The sequence below is a fragment of the Dermacentor variabilis genome, chromosome 2, assembly GCF_050947875.1.
Source record: "Dermacentor variabilis isolate Ectoservices chromosome 2, ASM5094787v1, whole genome shotgun sequence".
NCBI lineage: Eukaryota > Metazoa > Arthropoda > Arachnida > Ixodida > Ixodidae > Dermacentor > Dermacentor variabilis.
The window spans coordinates 213534732-213553977 of NC_134569.1; the positions used below are offsets into that span (position 1 = coordinate 213534732).

The 19246-nt window shown below is 45.4% G+C and overlaps 1 protein-coding gene across 1 annotated transcript in view; it reads right to left on the minus strand.

Moving 5' to 3' along the window:
- ATP6AP2 (ATPase H(+)-transporting accessory protein 2) overlaps positions 1–19246 on the minus strand; it is a 55193-nt gene that overhangs the window by 14318 nt on the left and 21629 nt on the right. Inside the window, exons 6-7 of the mRNA XM_075682603.1 lie at positions 18992–19138; positions 14458–14574 (exon numbers count right to left, since the gene is read on the minus strand). Of these exons, the coding sequence (XP_075538718.1) occupies positions 14458–14574; positions 18992–19138 (264 nt within the window). The remainder of the gene's footprint in view (positions 1–14457; positions 14575–18991; positions 19139–19246) is intronic.

Sequence of the window (19246 nt, forward strand, 5' to 3'; positions counted from 1 at the left end):
TGATCGGCGTATATTCCCTTTATGTTGGTACAATGTACAGAGCACCGAATTCTGGCCCGGAGCCATTACATATCTTGTCTGACTACATGCAGCGTCACCTTCAAGGGGACAAAAAGGTTGTCCTTACGGGGGATTACAATCTACCAGGTATAAGATGGGATTCGTACGATGCTGGTGTTATCGATAAGGACAGCGCTGAGGCGATACTTGATATGGCCTTCAATAGTGGTTTAAAGCAAATCATTCAGCAACCCACACGTGTCACTTTGTCGAGCAGCACAATTCTTGATCTAACTTTTGTGAGTGAAAACATTCCTGTAGAGGACATATCATGGGAAATAATTGACGGAATTTCGGACCACAAGGCAACCAAATGTTGTCTATCACTACCGTCGTCAGCACGCTCAGAAAAATTGATCACACGAATATATGATTGGAAAAACGTAGATGATGTCGGCATTCTTGACTTTTTTGATTATCACTACCCCAATTTTTCTTGTCTTTTCCATGATAATTCTGTGACAGTAGATGAATTATGGGCGAAATTTAAGACCTATGTACACGAATGTTTATCAAACTTCGTACCCATGAAAAAAAAGAAAGTGCACAAAAGAAACCCTTGGATCACAAGGAATATAATACATATGAAACGTAAAATGTCAAGGCTGAGGAAACTTAAGGGTAAGACATCAAATCCCTGTTTCTCTGACAAAATTAGAAAATTGGCACATGAGTTGAAAGTAGTGATAAAGCAAGCAAAACATACGTACATGAACGTCACACTTAGCAACTTCACCAAGACGGCTCCTCAAAAATTTTGGAGATATTTTAACGCGAACGTGCATAAGCAAAGCAATTTGCCGCAGAAGGATGCTTTCCAAAGAGCAAATCAGTTTAATAACTTTTTTAAATCCGTTTTTACACAAGACAACGGAATTTCACCAGATTTAAACCATCAGCCGAGGGGAACCGGCGACATACTTGGTGATATAGAGATAACAGAATCAGGTATACTTTCACTGCTGCTTAACATCGACATTAAAAAATCTTGTGGCCAAGATGGGATCCCCAATACTTTCCTCAAGAGATACGCAGAATGGGTCTCTAAATACCTCTTACTTATCTTTAAAAAATCTCTAGAATCGTCTGACGTGCCCAAAGACTGGAAAATAGCAAAGATTGTCCCGATTCTCAAATCAGGTGACGCAACAAGCCCATCAAATTATAGACCGATTTCGCTAACCTGCACATCTTGCAAAATTCTCGAACACATCATACTAAAACACATCGTAACCTTTGCGGAAGATAATAACTTGCTTAGCATCAACCAACATGGTTTCAGAAAAGGACTGTCTACTGTTACGCAACTGACACAAACTGTGCATGATCTCGCTCTAACAATTGATAACCGCGGGCAGACTGACATAATATTCTTAGATCTATCGAAGGCCTTCGACCGGGTATCCCATCCTAAACTCCTGGGCAAACTACAACACATTCTCGGATCTGGCAGCATAATAAACTGGATAAAAGCTTATCTTGCAGGTCGGCAACAGTACGTAGAAATCGAAAGTCAGCAATCTGATTGGGTAGAAGTGTCATCCGGAGTACCACAAGGAACAATCTTAGCACCAATTCTTTTTTTACTATACATCAATGACATGGCAGATAACATAAAATCAACGATGCGCATGTTTGCAGATGATTGCATTATATATAGGGAGATTAGGAACCATAATGATCAAGTAATACTAAATCACGAGCTTGCGCAAGTAGCAAATTGGTGTCAGGCATGGCAAATGAAGATTAATTTAGACAAGACTGTTTTTATGAGAGTAAGCCGAAAAAGAACCCCACTAGAATTCACCTACACGATCGAACAGCAAAAATTAAAGATAGTCGATGATTATAAATATTTGGGCATTGTCCTATCATCTGATATGAAATGGGACAAGCATGTGTCACACATATCTTCTAAGGCATTTACAACACTTTGTTCGCTTAAACGCTCTTTAAAATCTGCCTCACCAGACACTAAGATGCTAGCCTACACCTCATTCGTTCGTCCTATACTAGAATATGGTATTACCTGCTGGTCTCCACATACCAAACAGTGCATAAAACGCCTAGAAACAATACAGAGAAAAGCCATCAGATTCATTTATAATAGGTACAACCGTAATGATTCTCCGACAGAACTCCTTGATAAAGCTTGTCTCCCGACTATTTACAAGCGTGCGAAATAGTTACGCCTCAAGTTTCTGTTCCACCTCCTTAACGGGGTCTACAAATTAAACAGTGGTGCATATGTATCTTTCACTGAACAGCGAAACACTAGAACTAAACATCATAAACATTTAATTGAATACAGGTTCCACACAGACACATTCAGGTATTCTTTCTTTCCCCAGACAATCAGAGACTGGAATTCATTGCCTAGTGATATCATAATTTGCTCACCTGACGATTTCCTTCCTATGCTGGAAAAATATGTCTATGAATGCGCATCTTGATTTACCAATATCGCCTGCAGACCCCGCATTTTGTCTCTAATTGGTTTTGATGTACTTTTTTGTTGTTTATCTTATGCTTCTGTATTTCTGTTCATTAACCTTTAAGGCCTGACTCAGGAAGGTCACACCCTTTGTTGTATTACTCAACTACGTCTACTTGTAAACTACAATACTAACAAGTGTATAAGTTTGTCATTCTTATTTTGATGCAATGTATCTTCCCATGTCCTGCAACAGCCTCAAAATGGAGGCTAGCAGTATGTATGGGGAAAAAAAAAAAAAAAAAACTAAGGACCGTCTCTTGCAAGAGTACTATTGGCCAGGGTGTTTTCGGGACGCAGACCACTTTGTGAAGACATGTGACACCTGTCAGCGGGTGGGCAAACCAGGGGACAAATCGAGGGCGCCGTTGAAGTTGGTACCTATCATTACGGAGCCTTTTAGACGGCTCGTTATTGATACAGTGGGACCTCTGCCGGTAACAGCCACGGGGTACAGACACATTTTGACTGTGATCTGCCCAGCGACAAAGTTCCCTGAAGCAGTGCCGCTTAAAGAACTCAGCTCAGTTGAGATAGTCAATGGACTACTGTCCATATTTGCGCGAGTTGGTTTTCCTGCGGAAATACAGTCAGATCAGGGCACAGTGTTTACTAGCGCTTTGACGACAGCCTTTCTCGAAAGGTGCGGGGTAAAGCTGTTACACAGCTCAGTGTACCACCCACAGTCGAATTCCGTTGAGAAGCTCCACTCCGTCATGAAGCGCGTGTTGAGAGCATTGTGCTTTGAACATCAAACTGACTGGGAGCTGTGTCTGCCTGGGGTGACGTTGGCATTAAAGACCGCGCCGCATGCGGCTACGAGGTTTTCGCCAGTTCAGCTAGTGTACGGTCGCTCGCTGCGATCTCCGCTTCGCATGCTTCGAGACGGATCACTGCCCTCTCCAATGGCTGCAGACCATCTCTTTCACAAATGGCCGCCTCCTGCGCTGGAGCCTCGCTTTGCAACAATATTCCTTTGAGGTGCGTTACAAAAAGGGGAGTCTCAACGGTAACGCCGATGGCTTAAGTCGAAGCCCCTAACGTAGGAATCAGCCTCAGAGTTGTTTGTTACTGATGTTTTTCTTCCTGAGGCAGGATTTTTAACATATTGCTTTTGTTTAGTGTTTCAAAGTGATGACGTGCTTTCTAGTGCAATTTTCCAATTTGTGGACGCGTTCTGAGTGATGCTAGACTACTGTAAGGAACTAGGCAGTGGTATAAAAGGGGAAAGAGCCTGGCAGGGCTTAGTGAGGGTTGTGCCGTGCTTGCTGACTGAGCGGTTGAGTTTCGGCGTAGTTCTAACGCTTGCCGGGAACGAGAACAAAAATGGCAACTCTCCCGAAGTCACTTTGCAGTGTCCTGTGTGAACCTGAACGAGAGAACGAGGCCTTCTCTGTGCGCTGCGCTCAAGAAACGCCGAAGGACGCCCGACTTCGGTTATGAGCATCATCGAGCGACATCCCTCCGGACAGCGGATGCAGTCCCCTGACCATCGGGATCTCCTTCCCCCGGCGGGGCGGTCTGTTACGTTTCGCCTACAACGCGCGGTATAGCCGGCGCGGATGCAACGGACGCCGGGGCTTCGTTCAAAGCGGCGGACATTTTGGCCCGTTCGGCGCCGCTGCTACGCCTCCCCGCCAAGCGCGTCCAGGCATGTTCCAATGCCACGTGTCTTCGTGTGCGCGCGTGTGTGTGTGTGCATATTGGTGCCCACGCTTGTCAAAGCGCGGCAGCCGGGGAGAGGAGCTCCCCCAACTGTGAAGCGAGGAGGTCTGACCGGCGCCGGCCCGGCGGATGCGTCACCTACTCGTCTCAACGTGCCCGAGCACCGCCATCACGTGGCCTCATGACGAGGCGTTCCTTCTTGCCCTCAACTGCGAGAGTATAAAAGCAGCTGCCCCCGGACGCCAAGAGAGAGGCTCCGATTTCTTCTGTTGAGTAACGTGCACTCCCGTCTCTCCACTTCGGTCGACCTGACCGCCCGCTCTTATGCGATGATAGAATAAACAAGTTGTTCTGTTAGCAGTCGACTCATGCTTTGCTCGGACCTTCGGATGCTTCCAGTTGTGCCCCAGGCCGCCAGGCCAACGCTACCCTTGGGGCTTGCGACCCAGCTGCAACAACGGGCGTCAGCACTGAGATTCCAACAGCACCTTAACCGAGCGATTTTTTTTTTCTCTGACTTTCATTAGTTCAAATTTTGTATAATTCGAATCTTCGTAGCATCCCCGTGGGATTTGAATGAATAAGCTTTTTACTGTATAAGTTGGCACTCTCTCCCTTTTCGTCTCCGCTAGCACGCTGGAAGCTGCACAGTCGAGAATACATCAGGGCGAAGCCCTGGCCAGGGACTCCGGAACCAGGCAAGGTAAGGGGGGCCTTGAGCCCTCCCAGACTTTTCTTTTACAGGGCTCAGCCCTCACCCCCCCCCCCTCCCTACTGCTACTGCGTGCTGCTGCTTGCTCTACTGCTTGTTGCCGGCATGTCGAATAAACAAAAAGTTGGTCATCAATTCCTCCCTCACCATGTCTCTCATGTTATTTGCCCCTTCTCTGAAGATGCCAGTGGGTCAAATGGGCAAAAAGTGGTGTCTGGCCTACACTCAGACATGCCGGGGACAAAATTTAGTGAGGACCCCACATGCAGAGCTGCCCCACTTGAAGCCCAAGTTTTCACTAAGCAGCACCACTCAGTTCCTTAAACCTTTTCTTCAAACAACTTTCTTCTAACTGTTTCTGGGCTGGCAAAAAAATGTGCAACACGCTTACAAGGGCAGCGCCAAATTGACATGTAAACAAGTAACGAGCCGAGTATTGTGGAAGCACCGCACCGCACCCAACTCCCCAAAGTTCGCTGGAGTATAATACTGGAATGCAAGGTGTCTTAAGGTCCGCATGGGGCATGCACCGCCAACAACATGCGCAAATAACTAGAATAGACATGTAGAATGAAAGTATCCATTTGCTCGGCGCAGTATGTAACACGAGATTGCGGCAGCCATACGGCCGTCTACCTGATCAAACCTCCACCGCAACGAGCAACCTCAATTACTACAAGGAAACCTCATGTCGTGACAATTATCTTCTATCTTTTCTTTTATTCGCACTCTTTCGTGACTGCAAATGCATACTATACACATATATGTGCAACGTGCACTGTATATGCCTATATATATATATATATATAGGCCGTGCACTGTATATGCCTATACATGCTTATCACATCACAAATATGTATACAGTTTGACTGGTGCATTCGTCGCACATCTAAATGCCAAGCGATTAAAATAAGCCGGCGTAAAGAGTCTTGCCCAATCTAGTGTCTGCCAGCCACTTGCATTCGGTGCGCTTGGCAGCCCCTGCCTAGACATGTCACCTTCACATTTCACATTGCGCTATCTTCGATGCGATAAAAAAAAATCTGGGAAAGGATAAAAGGATACATGCTCATCAAGGCTACAAACTTTTGTTAACGAATCATCTTTACATAATTTACTGGCAGCGACAACAATCCAAGATCGCCTCGGAAAATGCCTTGTAACATTTTTTTTTCTGTTATATCACTGCAAACATTTGTGTCTATACCACTCCTTTCTGTGCTGCCTTCAGGTCCTGAAAGTATCCACAATAAATAAATAAATAAATAAATAAATAAATAAATAAATAAATAAATAAATATATAAATAAACTGTGCAAAGTCTTGTCAAGCTTTCTAACGCCTATTTTGTATCAGTCCACACTACTCCGCCTCATCTCTGAGGCATCGTGGTGCATGCAAGTTGTATGTGCGCCATGATGCCGGTTTCTCAACAGAAGATAGGCAGTTTCTGACAGCACCAATACGCTTACATGCAAGAACCGAAATTCCACAAGGTATTGCATCTCACACCTGCATGTGTTCCTTTACACTTCTTGAGTGCATGTGTAAATTTTATCGCTTTAATTCACTTTCTCACTTTGCGTTGTCAGTGGTAGGCGCCTGTCCCGGGTCCCCGTCCCAGCAATGCAGCCACATTATACAAGCATGCTCTGATGGTAAGGTTTGTCAAATAAAACTGCATTTTAAATAGCAGCCTATGGAAGGAACTTAAATCTTGCAACTTTTGCAGGAGCCCTGTCGGAACTTGTGACAGCCATAGATATTGCAGACAGCGGACTACAGCCTGATTCCATCCAGTCTTGCCAGCCATCGCCATCATCCAGAGACTGTTCTGCAGGTAAACTGTCTCTAGTGTGGAGGCCATAATGCATGCCCCACAAGTTTAAAAGGAGGGTGGGCTCTCATTATCTGCATAGAGCCATTACAGGTCTGCCAAATGACCACACGGGCTAAAGTAAAAGCTTAATTTCTTCTTGTAGAAAACCCTGTGACATCTGGGCCAGTTGACTAAACCGGAAGAAGAGTGGACTTGACCAAGGCAACAGCACGCACTTGCTTGGCGGAGGGGGTTCAATGTGGAGCAAACCAAGTCAGGACGAGTCAGTTCCATCCGGCCTTCGCTCGTTTCCTGCCCAAAGCTACACATTTCCCAGTAAAGAACAGTAACAGGTCCTGCCAGTGGGATTGGTTTGAAAAATTCGCATGCCTACCTTACGACAGCAAAAGTGATGTAGTGCTTTGTCACGAGTGCGTTTAATTTTCCAGTGGAAAGGGTTGCAGGCCTGGAGCAGCAGAACCACCTTTTGTGAAGACTGGTTTTAGTAACAGGAAAAAAGCTATAGAGAGGTTCCAACGGCATGAAAAATGCCAGTTTCACTTAGATCCTTTGAACTACAACCTGGCAAGGTGGAGGGGTGCCAGTGCAACACAGCTCCCAACACGGCGGTATAGCAAGCAGCAGGAGGGAGCCAGGATGGTGCTATGTGTCATTGTCAGCTCCATCCACTACCTGCGTCACACAGGCCAAGCTCTGATTGGGCACACTAAATAAGATGGAAATCTAGTCGATTTCCTTGATGAAACGTCAGGGGATGTTCAAGCATTCAGGATATGGATGGCAAAAAGGGCCAAATGAATAAGCAGTGACATGCAGAACAAGTTAATTGAGATGACGTCCTATATGATACAGCGAGAAATTGTTAGAGATGCAGTTCGTAGCTTGTTCTACAGTATAACAGCTGATGGAACAAGTTATGTGACAGGTGAAGAGCAGTTTGCCATCTGCATACGTTGGTTCGGAAGGCACTCAGTGTCCATAAAAACTATATTGGCCTGTACAAGCCAGATAGCAAGCCTGACACAGTGTACATGGCCATCAAAGATATGATTTTGTGCCTTGGCCTTGGTTTCCACCACATTCGTGGCCACTGTTATGACGGGGCAACTGACATGTCCAGCCATTTTGCAGGAGTCCAAAAAAAGATTAGCAATTCTGAGCTGAGATCTTTGTACGCACAAGTGCTCAGAAAGTAAACGGAGCACGCAAGCAGCAGCTGAACTGCATCTCCGTGCGCTAGCAGCAACAGTGTGCACTACAACACATCCACAAAAGTAATCTGCAGTAGCCGTGCGATGCGCTTTTCACCGTTGTCTCATCGACGGCTCAGGCGAAGGAGAGCTAATTCACATGGATGCTGCCAGGGGAGCTCTTTGCACTTGTGGCAGCCATTTATCAGCAGCTAGCAGCTCTTGCCAGAAGCATTTGCTTCCTGCGTGTGTGCTGAGCACCTCTCGTTGAGCTTTTGTCTCTTTTGGAAGAAATAAACGCATTGTCAGCTTTTTGGAAAAATCAATTTTTTACTCCTTGAATAAAGCATGCTAACATGTAGCAGTAGTCTATCGTGTTTATTAATCACCAAACTATGGCATGACCACCAAGTTTGTTCCCGGCAATGGGGAGAAAATAGAGATTGTTACATGCTTCAAGAAACAAGGCTCGGCCAGTGGTGCTAGTCGATTGCACAAAAAGCAAATTCTGACAAGAGCTGCTTCATCAACAAATGGGCACTGCAAGTGCAAAAAGCTCCCCTAGCGTTGACCGTTGGAAGCAGAGCACTTTCGTTTGAGCTGTCAATAAGGCAGTGGTCAAATGTGTACTTAACGGCCACCACTGTTTACTTTTGCATGCTCTGTACGATGTGCTGCCGACACCAGTGCACAAAGATGCAGTTCATCTACCACTCGCGTGCTCCATTTACCTACTTTATGGGGCACTTGTGCATGGTAGTAATCATTGCCTAGATCTTGTATTGCAGAAAAATAGTAAGAGCTGCGATATAATTGGTGATGCTTCGAGTACCATAAAAGTATGTTTCGAAGTCATTCTTTAATCAAACAAGTGCAAAAATCTTTACTCGTCTACTGCTCTTTCCTCAGCAGGGGATCCAACGGATAAGCCAGAGTCAATGTCAAATAGCCTTTTGCCACTGTGCCCGACAAGGTGGACAGTCAAGGTAAAGTCGATGAAAAGGTTCAGTGAGAACCACGCCAGGGTCCAAGAAACACTGAGCAAGAGCCTTCAAGGAAGAGGCTCGATGGAAGTCATAGCAATGGCAGCAATGCCATTATGAAGTCATATGAAACATTCCTGGACAAGTTTAAAATGTTGTTGGTTGGGAATAAATATCTGCACAGCTGTTTGGCCCGTGTGAGGAACTAGCAAGGGTCCTCCAACGCTCAACATTTCGTGCTGCAGGTTTGAAACGAAGCTGCAGAGACTCTGTGCAAGGCAATGTCCTGCCTGCGGTCTGAAACCGTGTTTCAGAAGTCATGGTACTGGCACGAGCACTGTTGCAACTCAGCTAGCTGAAGGAGCCAACAAATTCGCCAAAGAGGTTTGAAATGTCCAGCACATCTCTCCCGCCAGTTGCGCTCGATCCCAAAGCAACACAGCACAAAGGATACTTTAAGGCAATTGACTGCATTATGAGCGAAACGCGGCAGTGCTTTGGTCAGTCTGGCATGAAGCAGCTGGTGAGATTATAAGGCACACTGATTGACGCCACCAGAGGAAGACAATTCTTGGCTGACGTTCTAAACGCAGCATTAGGCAGGCACGCAGCTGAATTCGATCTAAGCAGTCTCTTGGTGCAGTGCTTACTTTTCCCTTCTATTTTGTCCGATGTTGAGTCTTTATCAATTATAAGCATTTCGAAGACTCTGCCAGCAAAATCTAAACAAGTCCACGAGCTGCTAGACCAAGTCATCGAACACACGCAACTTCTTTCTGTACTTGCATCTGTAGCTTGAGCAGAATGCTCATTCAGCGCTTTACGCCGAAGAAAAGCTTATTCGCAGAACCACATGATGCAGAAGAGGCTAACCCAGTTTGCTTATGAACTTTGCGCGTTCATAAGGGAAGGACCGGCATGCTCAACCTAGAAGACGTGATCAAAAGATTTGTCACCAGGGCTACTGAGCGAACAACCGCTTTGAAATATGGTGCAACTGCATGACTATGTGCAGACATCCATCTCACTCCTTTTCTCTCTCTCTGCTTGTTACCTCTGCCTTGAATTCTTGGATGTGAGTCCAGACCGTTTAGAGCAGCATGATGAAGTGGCATTGCCCTGAACAAACTCGTTCTCATAAACAATACAGTCGACCCCACTTATAACAATGTTCAAGTGCCACGAAAATTCCATTGTTATAACCGATAATTGTTATAACTGGATTGCATGAAAAAAATCAAAATAGGGGAATGGCCGAGCTGATGTGAAGAAACTATACCAGTGGGGAGGCCAGTGCCCCTCTCTACCACCTTCCTCCATTCGGCTGCTGATTGTGTTCACTCGTTTAACTGCTTCCTAGGCACTCCGATCGCGTGTAGCAAGCCGCGGCTGTTGGCGCTGAAGAATGGCACTGCTATAACAACTGCAAAGAGGGGTGACGGGCAGCAAGCGATATACGAGCACCACCAAGGCGTTGCTGTGGTGGCCCCAAAAGGGGCCTTTTAAAAATTGCGAGAAGTCTGCCACGGCAACCTGTCAGCTTGAGAAATCCAGAAGAAACGCCAAGGTGAGATTGCCACAAGCATCTCGCCACTTATTTCTCACTGGCTTGAATGAGAAAACCCCTTCTGTCAGCCTTGCATGCTTTATCTGAAGCTTGCTGACATCCTTCTACAAGGCATTAAGGTGCTCCACTTAGTGCAGCAGAAGGTTCCTAGCGAAAACGCCTCCTGTGAGGACAACGTTGAGACAGCCTGCCCTACCGCGTCATCACTGCCATCGTCGCCGTCGCTATCAGATACAAGCATGTTCGAGACGATCACCTCATCGGTTAGAAGCACTAAGGCTTTCTTTTCACCGGCAACATCATGCATGGGCGCATCAGCCATCTTCCAATTCGGCGGCAAGTCAAACCAACTGTTGGTCAAACGAGGCTGAGAAACTGCGCGGCCAGGAACGATTTCGACGCAACCAACAAAGACGAACGCGACTGATTAAGCTGTTTGCAGAACTGCAATGAATGAGGTGCCAGTGAGCAACATGTGAGCAACCTGCGAGCAGCGCAGTTGGTGTGGTCCATTCGTGTTTCAGAGGGTGAAGCGGCTTAGAGCTGTGGGCACAGCCCATTCATGTTCGGAGGGGTGGAAGGGCGATGGGTGAGAGGCGAGCGTTGATGGTTGGAAAATGAGCACGCGGCAGCTGTAGAAGCATCAGCCCATCGTGCAGTCGCTCAAACTTCTCGTTTCCTTTCTTTATTTTCAAGGATTTCTCATTTCACTCCCATTCGGCTCGGACACACAGCAGCCAGACTTAATTGTTATAACCGATAAGCGGCACTGGGGCATTGTAGTAAGCGGGTTATTTCACCATGGAAAATATACAAAAGTTGACGGTGCAGCAGCTTCTCATAGCTACCGTATTTACACGATTGTAAGTCAACCCCTTTTTTAAAATTTGAAAGTCTGAAGTTGGGGGGTCGACTTACAATCGAAACCAAAACATGGCCCAGAAAAAAAAAGCCATACCAACGAGAGCTACAACGTAGTTACAATTTTATGTTTACTCTACAGCCCTACCCGTATCTTTTCGATATTCCGCGTGTTTGAACACTTTTCGGAAGGGTTTTTTAACATTTTCGAGAGTCTTACAGTGCATGCAACACTCATGGGGAAGTGTCGATAGTTGATGGAAGCGCCGCTGTTCTCATTTGCGGCGGCACCCTCAGAACGGCGGTGCTTGCGGGGAGTATCGGTAGTTCATGGAAGAGCAGACACCGCTCGCGAGTTTCTCTTTCTCTGTTTAAAGGCATTGGTATTGGTTTGACGCGTTCCACTTGACTGCCGGCTACGTGCTACTTCTATGCTTCCCCAGTCGTCATGAGTGCTCCAGGCCCACTAATCGTTCGGCACTCGTTCACAGCAGCGTTCAAGAGGGCTGCCATCCTTTACGCCGAAGAAATCACTGCGCAGCGGGCCGCAATTTCGATGTTTCTAAACGGGTGGTGCGAGAGTGGCGACTGCAGCGAAGCGAAATTTTCACCTGTGTGGCGGCAAGTGAGAAATTTCCCACGTGCCGAAGTATGGACGCTTTCCGGAGCTGTAGGCTAAGCTTGCGGCGTACGTCGCTGAAATGCGTGATCGGTCCCTGCCAGTGAAGTGCGACGTGGTCATGAAATAAGCCCGGACCTCTGCCTTAATTTTAAGGTTCTGCTCCGCCGTGAGTACATAACGAGTGGCTGGCGGCAGAAGACTGCGAAATTACGCCAACCAGACCTGTCAAAAGAGCCTCCCTGACGGCTGCGTGTGGTTGGGTGCATTTGGCGTGGGCTGCTGTTCTGCAAGATGTCCTGGTGCGGTCGTTTGCCAAATTTGAAATTTCGCTGGACCACGACGCGCTGTGGGACCGCAGCAACGATGACGATGGCAGCACTAGTGAATTCGAGTAGTCAAATGAACATGTCAGCTACTAATAAATTTTCGTTATCGAATGCGCCCTCAGGGTTTTTTTTTTTTTTCGGTCAAGCGATATGGGGGGGTCGACTTACATTCGAGTCGACTTACAATCGTGTAAATACGGTATAACCGATATATTGTTAAAACTAGTATCATTATAAGTGGGTTCGACTGCAATTCTGAAATGAGCAATGCACACCTCGGTGTTCTGTGCACGGTGCTCTACCATTCCCCTAAGTGCGCCGCTTGTTTTCACGCACTGAGCAGATTGGAATGCAGGTTGTGAGCGCACTCGCAAGTACAATATAAGAAGACGGGGTATTTTTGAGCTTTGCATGACGCCAAGGAGGAATAATAATCCCAAAGTTTTCACTTGTAAACTGATACACTGCTTCATCGTTACTTGTATATATTGCAACTGCAGTAATTTAGTCAAGGTTTTGTGAAAATTCATCTGATCAGGCATTGAAGTAAAAATAAATTTGCAGTCACTGACCAAGCCCAATGGAAAGAAAGACGTTTTGGAACCCGTACGGGTTCCGAAACGTCTTTTTCTTTTTGGATTTGGTCAGTGACTGCAAACCTTTTTTAACTGCTGTAATTACACCTGAGGAGCATTGGCTTTCGTACCTATTACAATTAAAAATGTATAGCTGTTCATATGTATATTTATTGTGCAGTATAAAATAATAAGTATGTGTTCACTATTTTCATTCTGTGTACACTGACCTGCTGAAAAGGCTCAGTTTTCATGCGATACTGCATCAAAAGCAGACTCCAAGATCAAGGGACTCTATGTGTGTATGCATTTCGTGTGCTTATGTTTGTGCAATTCCTGTTATATTGCTTTCCCTCTTAGATTGAATTGGTCTTCGATTGGCTTGTGCCTTGGTTGACTACGAGTGAATCAACTAGGCAACTAAGCAGACTGTCAACTCGGTGGTCAAATTGGCACGTGGTCGTGCAGGCGGAGAAGGACACAGTCTGAAACTCAAGTGGCACACCGTAGGGTGTCCGAACTATTGGTCAGCAACTGTGCCGCATCGGTGAGGCACACGACTCTCAGAAAGCTGACAAACCGCCTCGCCAAAGAAAGCAGGTGCCCCGGATGGCCACTGCATGTTCACACTCGCCGCCTTTGTGAAATGCCATACAGCCCTCACTCCGAACACCGTTTGTAGCACACAATGGTCTCTTTTCGTACCTTCGAGTGACCCGTCATGAGACTAGGTTCGGATTTACATGGTTGCCTCGAAAATATTACGTGACAGTGTATTGATTCCCGGCTGCAAGCGCATTTACACAGATGGCAGATGCCGACAAAAAAAAAATGGGGGGGGGAGGGGAGTCATGCGAACTTGCTGTGGGCCTCCCAATTTCAGAACTCTTTACGGTCAGCACCGACGACAATGCAGAACGGTGTGCCGAGTGATGCGGTGCGCATTCCCTGCTTTTGTCTGTCACGCAGATTGGCCTTATGATGAGCTGGCGATAACCAACAGAAACCACCTGCCATAAAAATGATAAACCGTCCTGTTTTCTAGAAGAAAAACTGAAAAGCAGTAAGCACAGCCGGGCCCAGTATTAAACTGAAAGCCCCACTGGTACTTGGGACAACTTTGCTATTTGTTCAGCTTCAGAGGACAAATGCACTTAATTCTATTTGACAGATATTTTATCAATGAAAACTATTTTCCAGACCTTCATTTACTGAGTTGTTATCAGTGCTGGCACACTATTTTGCTGTTCCCTCATTAAGAATAGAGCGCATCTCGATTCATAGGTACCCAAGTTACTTGTAGCTCGCAAGATTCTTATTAAGTAATGTGATTAGCCTCGTGAGCTTGTGCAGCGCTGCGTTTCTTGGACAAAATCTGTAAGCATAAAAGTCTGTGTTAAATTTCTTGATACTCGATATTCAAATTGAAATCTATGATTCTTTATTCACACAACCCTAGTTATTACTTCTACATTTCAGTTAAACAACTTGTAATTGCCCTATGCTCTTCTTGGCTTCATATGTTAAAGCGATGTGCTGCAATTGTGTGCAACAAGGACTTACGTCTTCAGCTGCAAGGAGAGAGCGAGCCTTGCGGACGGGACCCGTCGTCTTGTCGTTCTGCGTGATGACCACCAGAAGGGCCTTGTCGCCATACGCTTTCTTGAGGGTGCTTTTGGCCTGGAAGGGAAACCACGCAGCCATGTAAACACGAACTTTGGCAGAAACATGCAGCACTCAGTCAACACTAACAAGTAAAGACTGGAAGCCCTAAAAACGTACGTTTTAGGGGCCTATAACAGATACTAAAGCTGTCATTTAGGGCATATATATGTGCCAAGTACTGTTTCTTAGGCACATACAGACTCAATTACTAAAGATGTTGCTTTGAATCTGCAGATATAATTAAGATTTTTAAGGAACACAACCCACTATACCCCTGCTTTGTGAAATTAATATTATTTTCTCGAATAAAATAGAATGAGGCAAGTTGAATGAGCGTCAAAACACGTATAACATCTAGTGTGACTAGACAGCATAAGAAAAGCTTTAACTGATCTACCCACAATGTCTTTCGGTGTCTTGCTGATTCATGGACAGTCGATGTGTACATGAACCCATTCCCTCCTTAAGTTTTCCAGTTGGTAGTCAGCGCTTTTATTGACTTCGTGCATTTCTTCATCTTCATTGTCAGTGAATTGTTGTCACTAGCTGTAAAGTAATAGCAACTTGCCCAGTTTTCTATTCTCATCAAGTTAATGCTTGCGGTTACAAATATGCACCCCCCCCCCCATGCATTTCAATTTCCGTCAGAGTAAACAGGATGTTTGAGGAAGCTGATTGGCACGTTTCATTGTGCGCTCTGTGGAGCGGGGAATTGATTCACATGCAGCACGATTAAAGGACCCCTCACAAGGCCCAATAGGAAAGTTTGGTTTCACAGTAAAATCTCTATATAACAAACTTCAGGGGATCACAGCAAATAGTTCGTTAGCATGAAAGGTCATCATAGTGAAAGCCCCAAAATTAACCATTTCGACCATCAACCCATTAGTTTATCAGTTGTCACCGTTTGAGCATTCCACGAAAACATCGCTGTTGGCTCTTGGCCTGTGCTGTTGCGATTTGCCATAAATTCGGCCGCCACACACCACTGTAGCACCATGTATAGAGTGGCGCACATAAAAAAAGACGCTAATGCCAAGAAAAGCACCAACAAAGAAGGAGCTCCATGTCGCCTATAGAGCTTGATATTTCTTTTTGTTTCTTTGCTTTTCACATTGCTTGTTGTGAACACTGCAACTGTCTCACTCGAGGTGGACAGCTGAACTACTGCAAAGTTTAAGCGCCTGTAAAAAACACCATCTGGAAAGTGCAAGTGCATGGCATCACCGCGAACACGGAGGTTACATTTCTTCGCGCGTAGCTGGTACAACAGCAGAAAGAAGTACGAAAGAAAGAAGAGACTTGTGCAGTAAGAAAGGCGAAAGAAGAAAGAGACATGCCTTGGTTGCTAGGCAACAGTTGTTGGGGCGGAGCATGCGCTCGCAAAACCCAATGCGTCGTCGCCTCCAGCACAGAAAAAAAGAAAAAGATTCTCTTCCAGCATTTTCTTCCTCCGGCGCCATCTCGGGTTTTCCAAACCCATGTTCACAGCATCAGCTTTCTGAGCCTTGTCGTCTGCTAGCCTACCATTCTGGCTACCATAAAGGACACACAGAGATCTATGAATTCCTAGATTTTGGAATATTAGTTCGTAGCACTGAGGCATTGTTAACGTGACACAGAAACTGAATAATGATCGTCATTATAAAAAGTTCGGTATTCTGAAGTTCACAGTCCTGATATATTTTTACATCAAAACTCTGTCGGCAGTGAAGCTGCCGACGGAGATACTCTCTTGCTTTGCCTCAACTAGCATCTGGAAGTGACATCCATTCCCTACCTCCTCTCATACGGGAGCCCAGGGACTATGCCACATCCACGTGACAAGTCCCACCTCCTTCTCATTTTTGTTTTCATTTTGTACAGCGCACTTCCAGTGGTGATCTTGTGATTTCTACATTACGTTATTTACTGAAGTCACATGCCCTAGTCGGTGACGTTGCAGGCAGTGAATCTTATGCATAGGGATTTGTGGGTGTGACCTTAATTCTCCAGCAGGAGGTGGGGCTCCTTCGAGAGGAAGGGTGCGTCGGCCTTTGTTCAAAGTTGCACCTGTTTTCACGCCATGGAGCGGTGTGAGTTTGTATGTGTGCTGCCCAAGAATGAATAGGTTCCAACTTGCCTTGCTTTTAAATCCTTCTGCAGTTCAGTGTTACTCCTCCTGGCTCTTTTTTGTGTGACAAGGCCAAAAACCAACGCTTGTCTTGTATTCTTTCTCGTGCCAGCACTTGTCCTTTTTCTTTTTTATGTTTTGTTTTTATGTGTGCTGTCCATGAATAAATAGGTTCCAACTTGCCTTGCTTTTCAATCCTTCTGCAGTTCAGTGCTACTCCTTCTGGCTATCTTGCGTGTGACAATGTTAAAAAACGATGCTTGTCCTGTATTCTTTCTCGTGTTTTGTTTTTATGTGTGCTGCCCAAGAATGGAGCAGTTTGATACTTTGAAGACACGATTGTCAGTGCATAATCTATGCAAAGTGCTTCTGTGTTTGCAATGGCCAACCCTGATGTGGGCTACTTAAAATAAAAGAAAAACCTCGAAATTTATGCCTGAACATTAAACTATGTGATCAGAACAAAAACCAATTCATGTTGCTCCAGCAGTTAACTTATGTTGGTTCTGCACATGCACTGACAAAAAAGACATAAAGTGAGAGTAATCTGCTTAAGCCATTTACATATCTTTCTTTTATTTGAAAGACCAGGAGCAATGCTGTATGATAATCAACATTCAGTAATTTGTACCCAATCAAGATGGTAGCTTTTAGCAGCCCTAACAATATTCCTGCAATGACATCTGCTCTCATTTCAAATACTGGCTCTTATATCTAAGATACAAGAGCAAGTACTTGCATCAAGTACAAATTATGAGTCTGTATTTTGCATTGTGGGGTCACTTGACTCTCACATTCCCCGATGTGTCTCCTGGAATCTGGCTTTCCTGAATAGCACATGCGACGGCACAAGTCTGTGTAGTGCTGCATGACGAGAGACAGCCAGAGTATTCTGATGCTAGAGCCAACTGATGGTGTGGATACGTGGATGCCAGAAAAGCCCGCTTCCACCTCTTTGGCTGCAGGATGTTATAGCATGTGGACTGATTGCACATTTGTCCGTCTGCTCTGCAGAACTGACCCGCAGAGGCCTTCCCGATCGCCCAAACACGTCTTATTTCATGTGACTGCACCTGCAAACAACTCGGGCATTGCTGTCCTGCATGGGGCAAACATATTTCTTGATATCCTTGCACAGTGAGTTGAATTTCCTTGATTCCCAAGACAGTTCCATTGGCATGCTACATACATTGTGTGTCGGCCAGCTGGCTAACTGAAACCATGTGCGATAAATGCCCTTTTGCTTCTCTGCACTACTGTGTAATGCGTTCCTTGCTCCTAGAGTGCTTGAGATCACCCCACAGTAATTGTATCTGAAACACAATTTTTATGGGTATTGTGTGTCTATATCCTAGATAATGAGCAAAACGAGAACAAGGTGAAAGCGGGAGCCAACGTTTCAAGTGGACTTGTATTTTTCAAGCCTACATAATAAGACAAGGCAACGAAAAGACAAGTCCACTTGTCGAAACGTTGGCTCCCGCTTCCACCTTGTTCTCATTTTGCTCGTCGTCTTGAATTTCCATCTCCCGCCTTCCCCTTGTTTTCCCTAAATCCTAGATACAATTTTAAGGTGTCTCGCCCAGTCTTTGTTTTGTCTCCAAGCTCCCTTATCAGACCTTTGTCTAAAAGATGGGCACATAACTTTCTTCATTTTGAAATCACCTTCTGGTCTTATTATGCCTCACAGATGCCCAGTGGCAGTCCACTGCAGGTGAATTTTACCATGCTGATACTGCTCACAATATTGAAACAAAACAAAGCTTCGCAGTTCAGGTGATACTAGATTAAAAGAGATATTTTTGCACTAGAATCTTTCATTACCAATGTCGATACTTTGAGACTGTCATCGGTGCTTAACAAACAGTTAAAAAACTTCAATGCAGGCACCTGAAACAAATACGGAGGTCTCATAAGGTAGCTAGTTTCGCTGTATGGCCTTAGGATGGATGTATCAACACATACATCCTTAAATTATTAAGAACTATCCTTAAACGAGAAGAAAGGAGGTTAACCGAGGGGCCCGATTTTTATTAGTCATATCATGAGAAGCCAACAAATAGTGACACCAAGGAGAACATAGGGGAAATTACTTGTGCTTGATAAATGAAATAAAGAAACAATTTCGCAAAGGTTGTGGGTTCGGTCCCCACCTGCGGCAAGTTGTATTTTCATCCACTTTAATTTCCATTAATTTATCGTTTCTTTATTTCATTTATCAAGCACAAGTAATTTCCCCTATGTTGTCCTTAGTGTCAGTGTTTGCAGGCTTCTCATGATATGACTAAGAACTATCATTGTAACACAGTCAATACTGACCTTGTCAACGAATTCGCGGATGAGCCGCAAGGCATGAGAGGCTTGGTACGATTCCTCCGTATAACGATCCACAACATGACGAAGGCCGCTCAGCCGCAGCCACACCACGCTCGGAGCCGTGGCGCTCTTGGTTGCCTGTCGTGACAGCTGTGGGGCAAACGAGAGCTGTCAGCCAAACAGTGCTACTCAATGGAATTAAGTTTCAATGCACAACATATTGCTCTCAGAGGAGTACTGACATGACATTTCCGACCA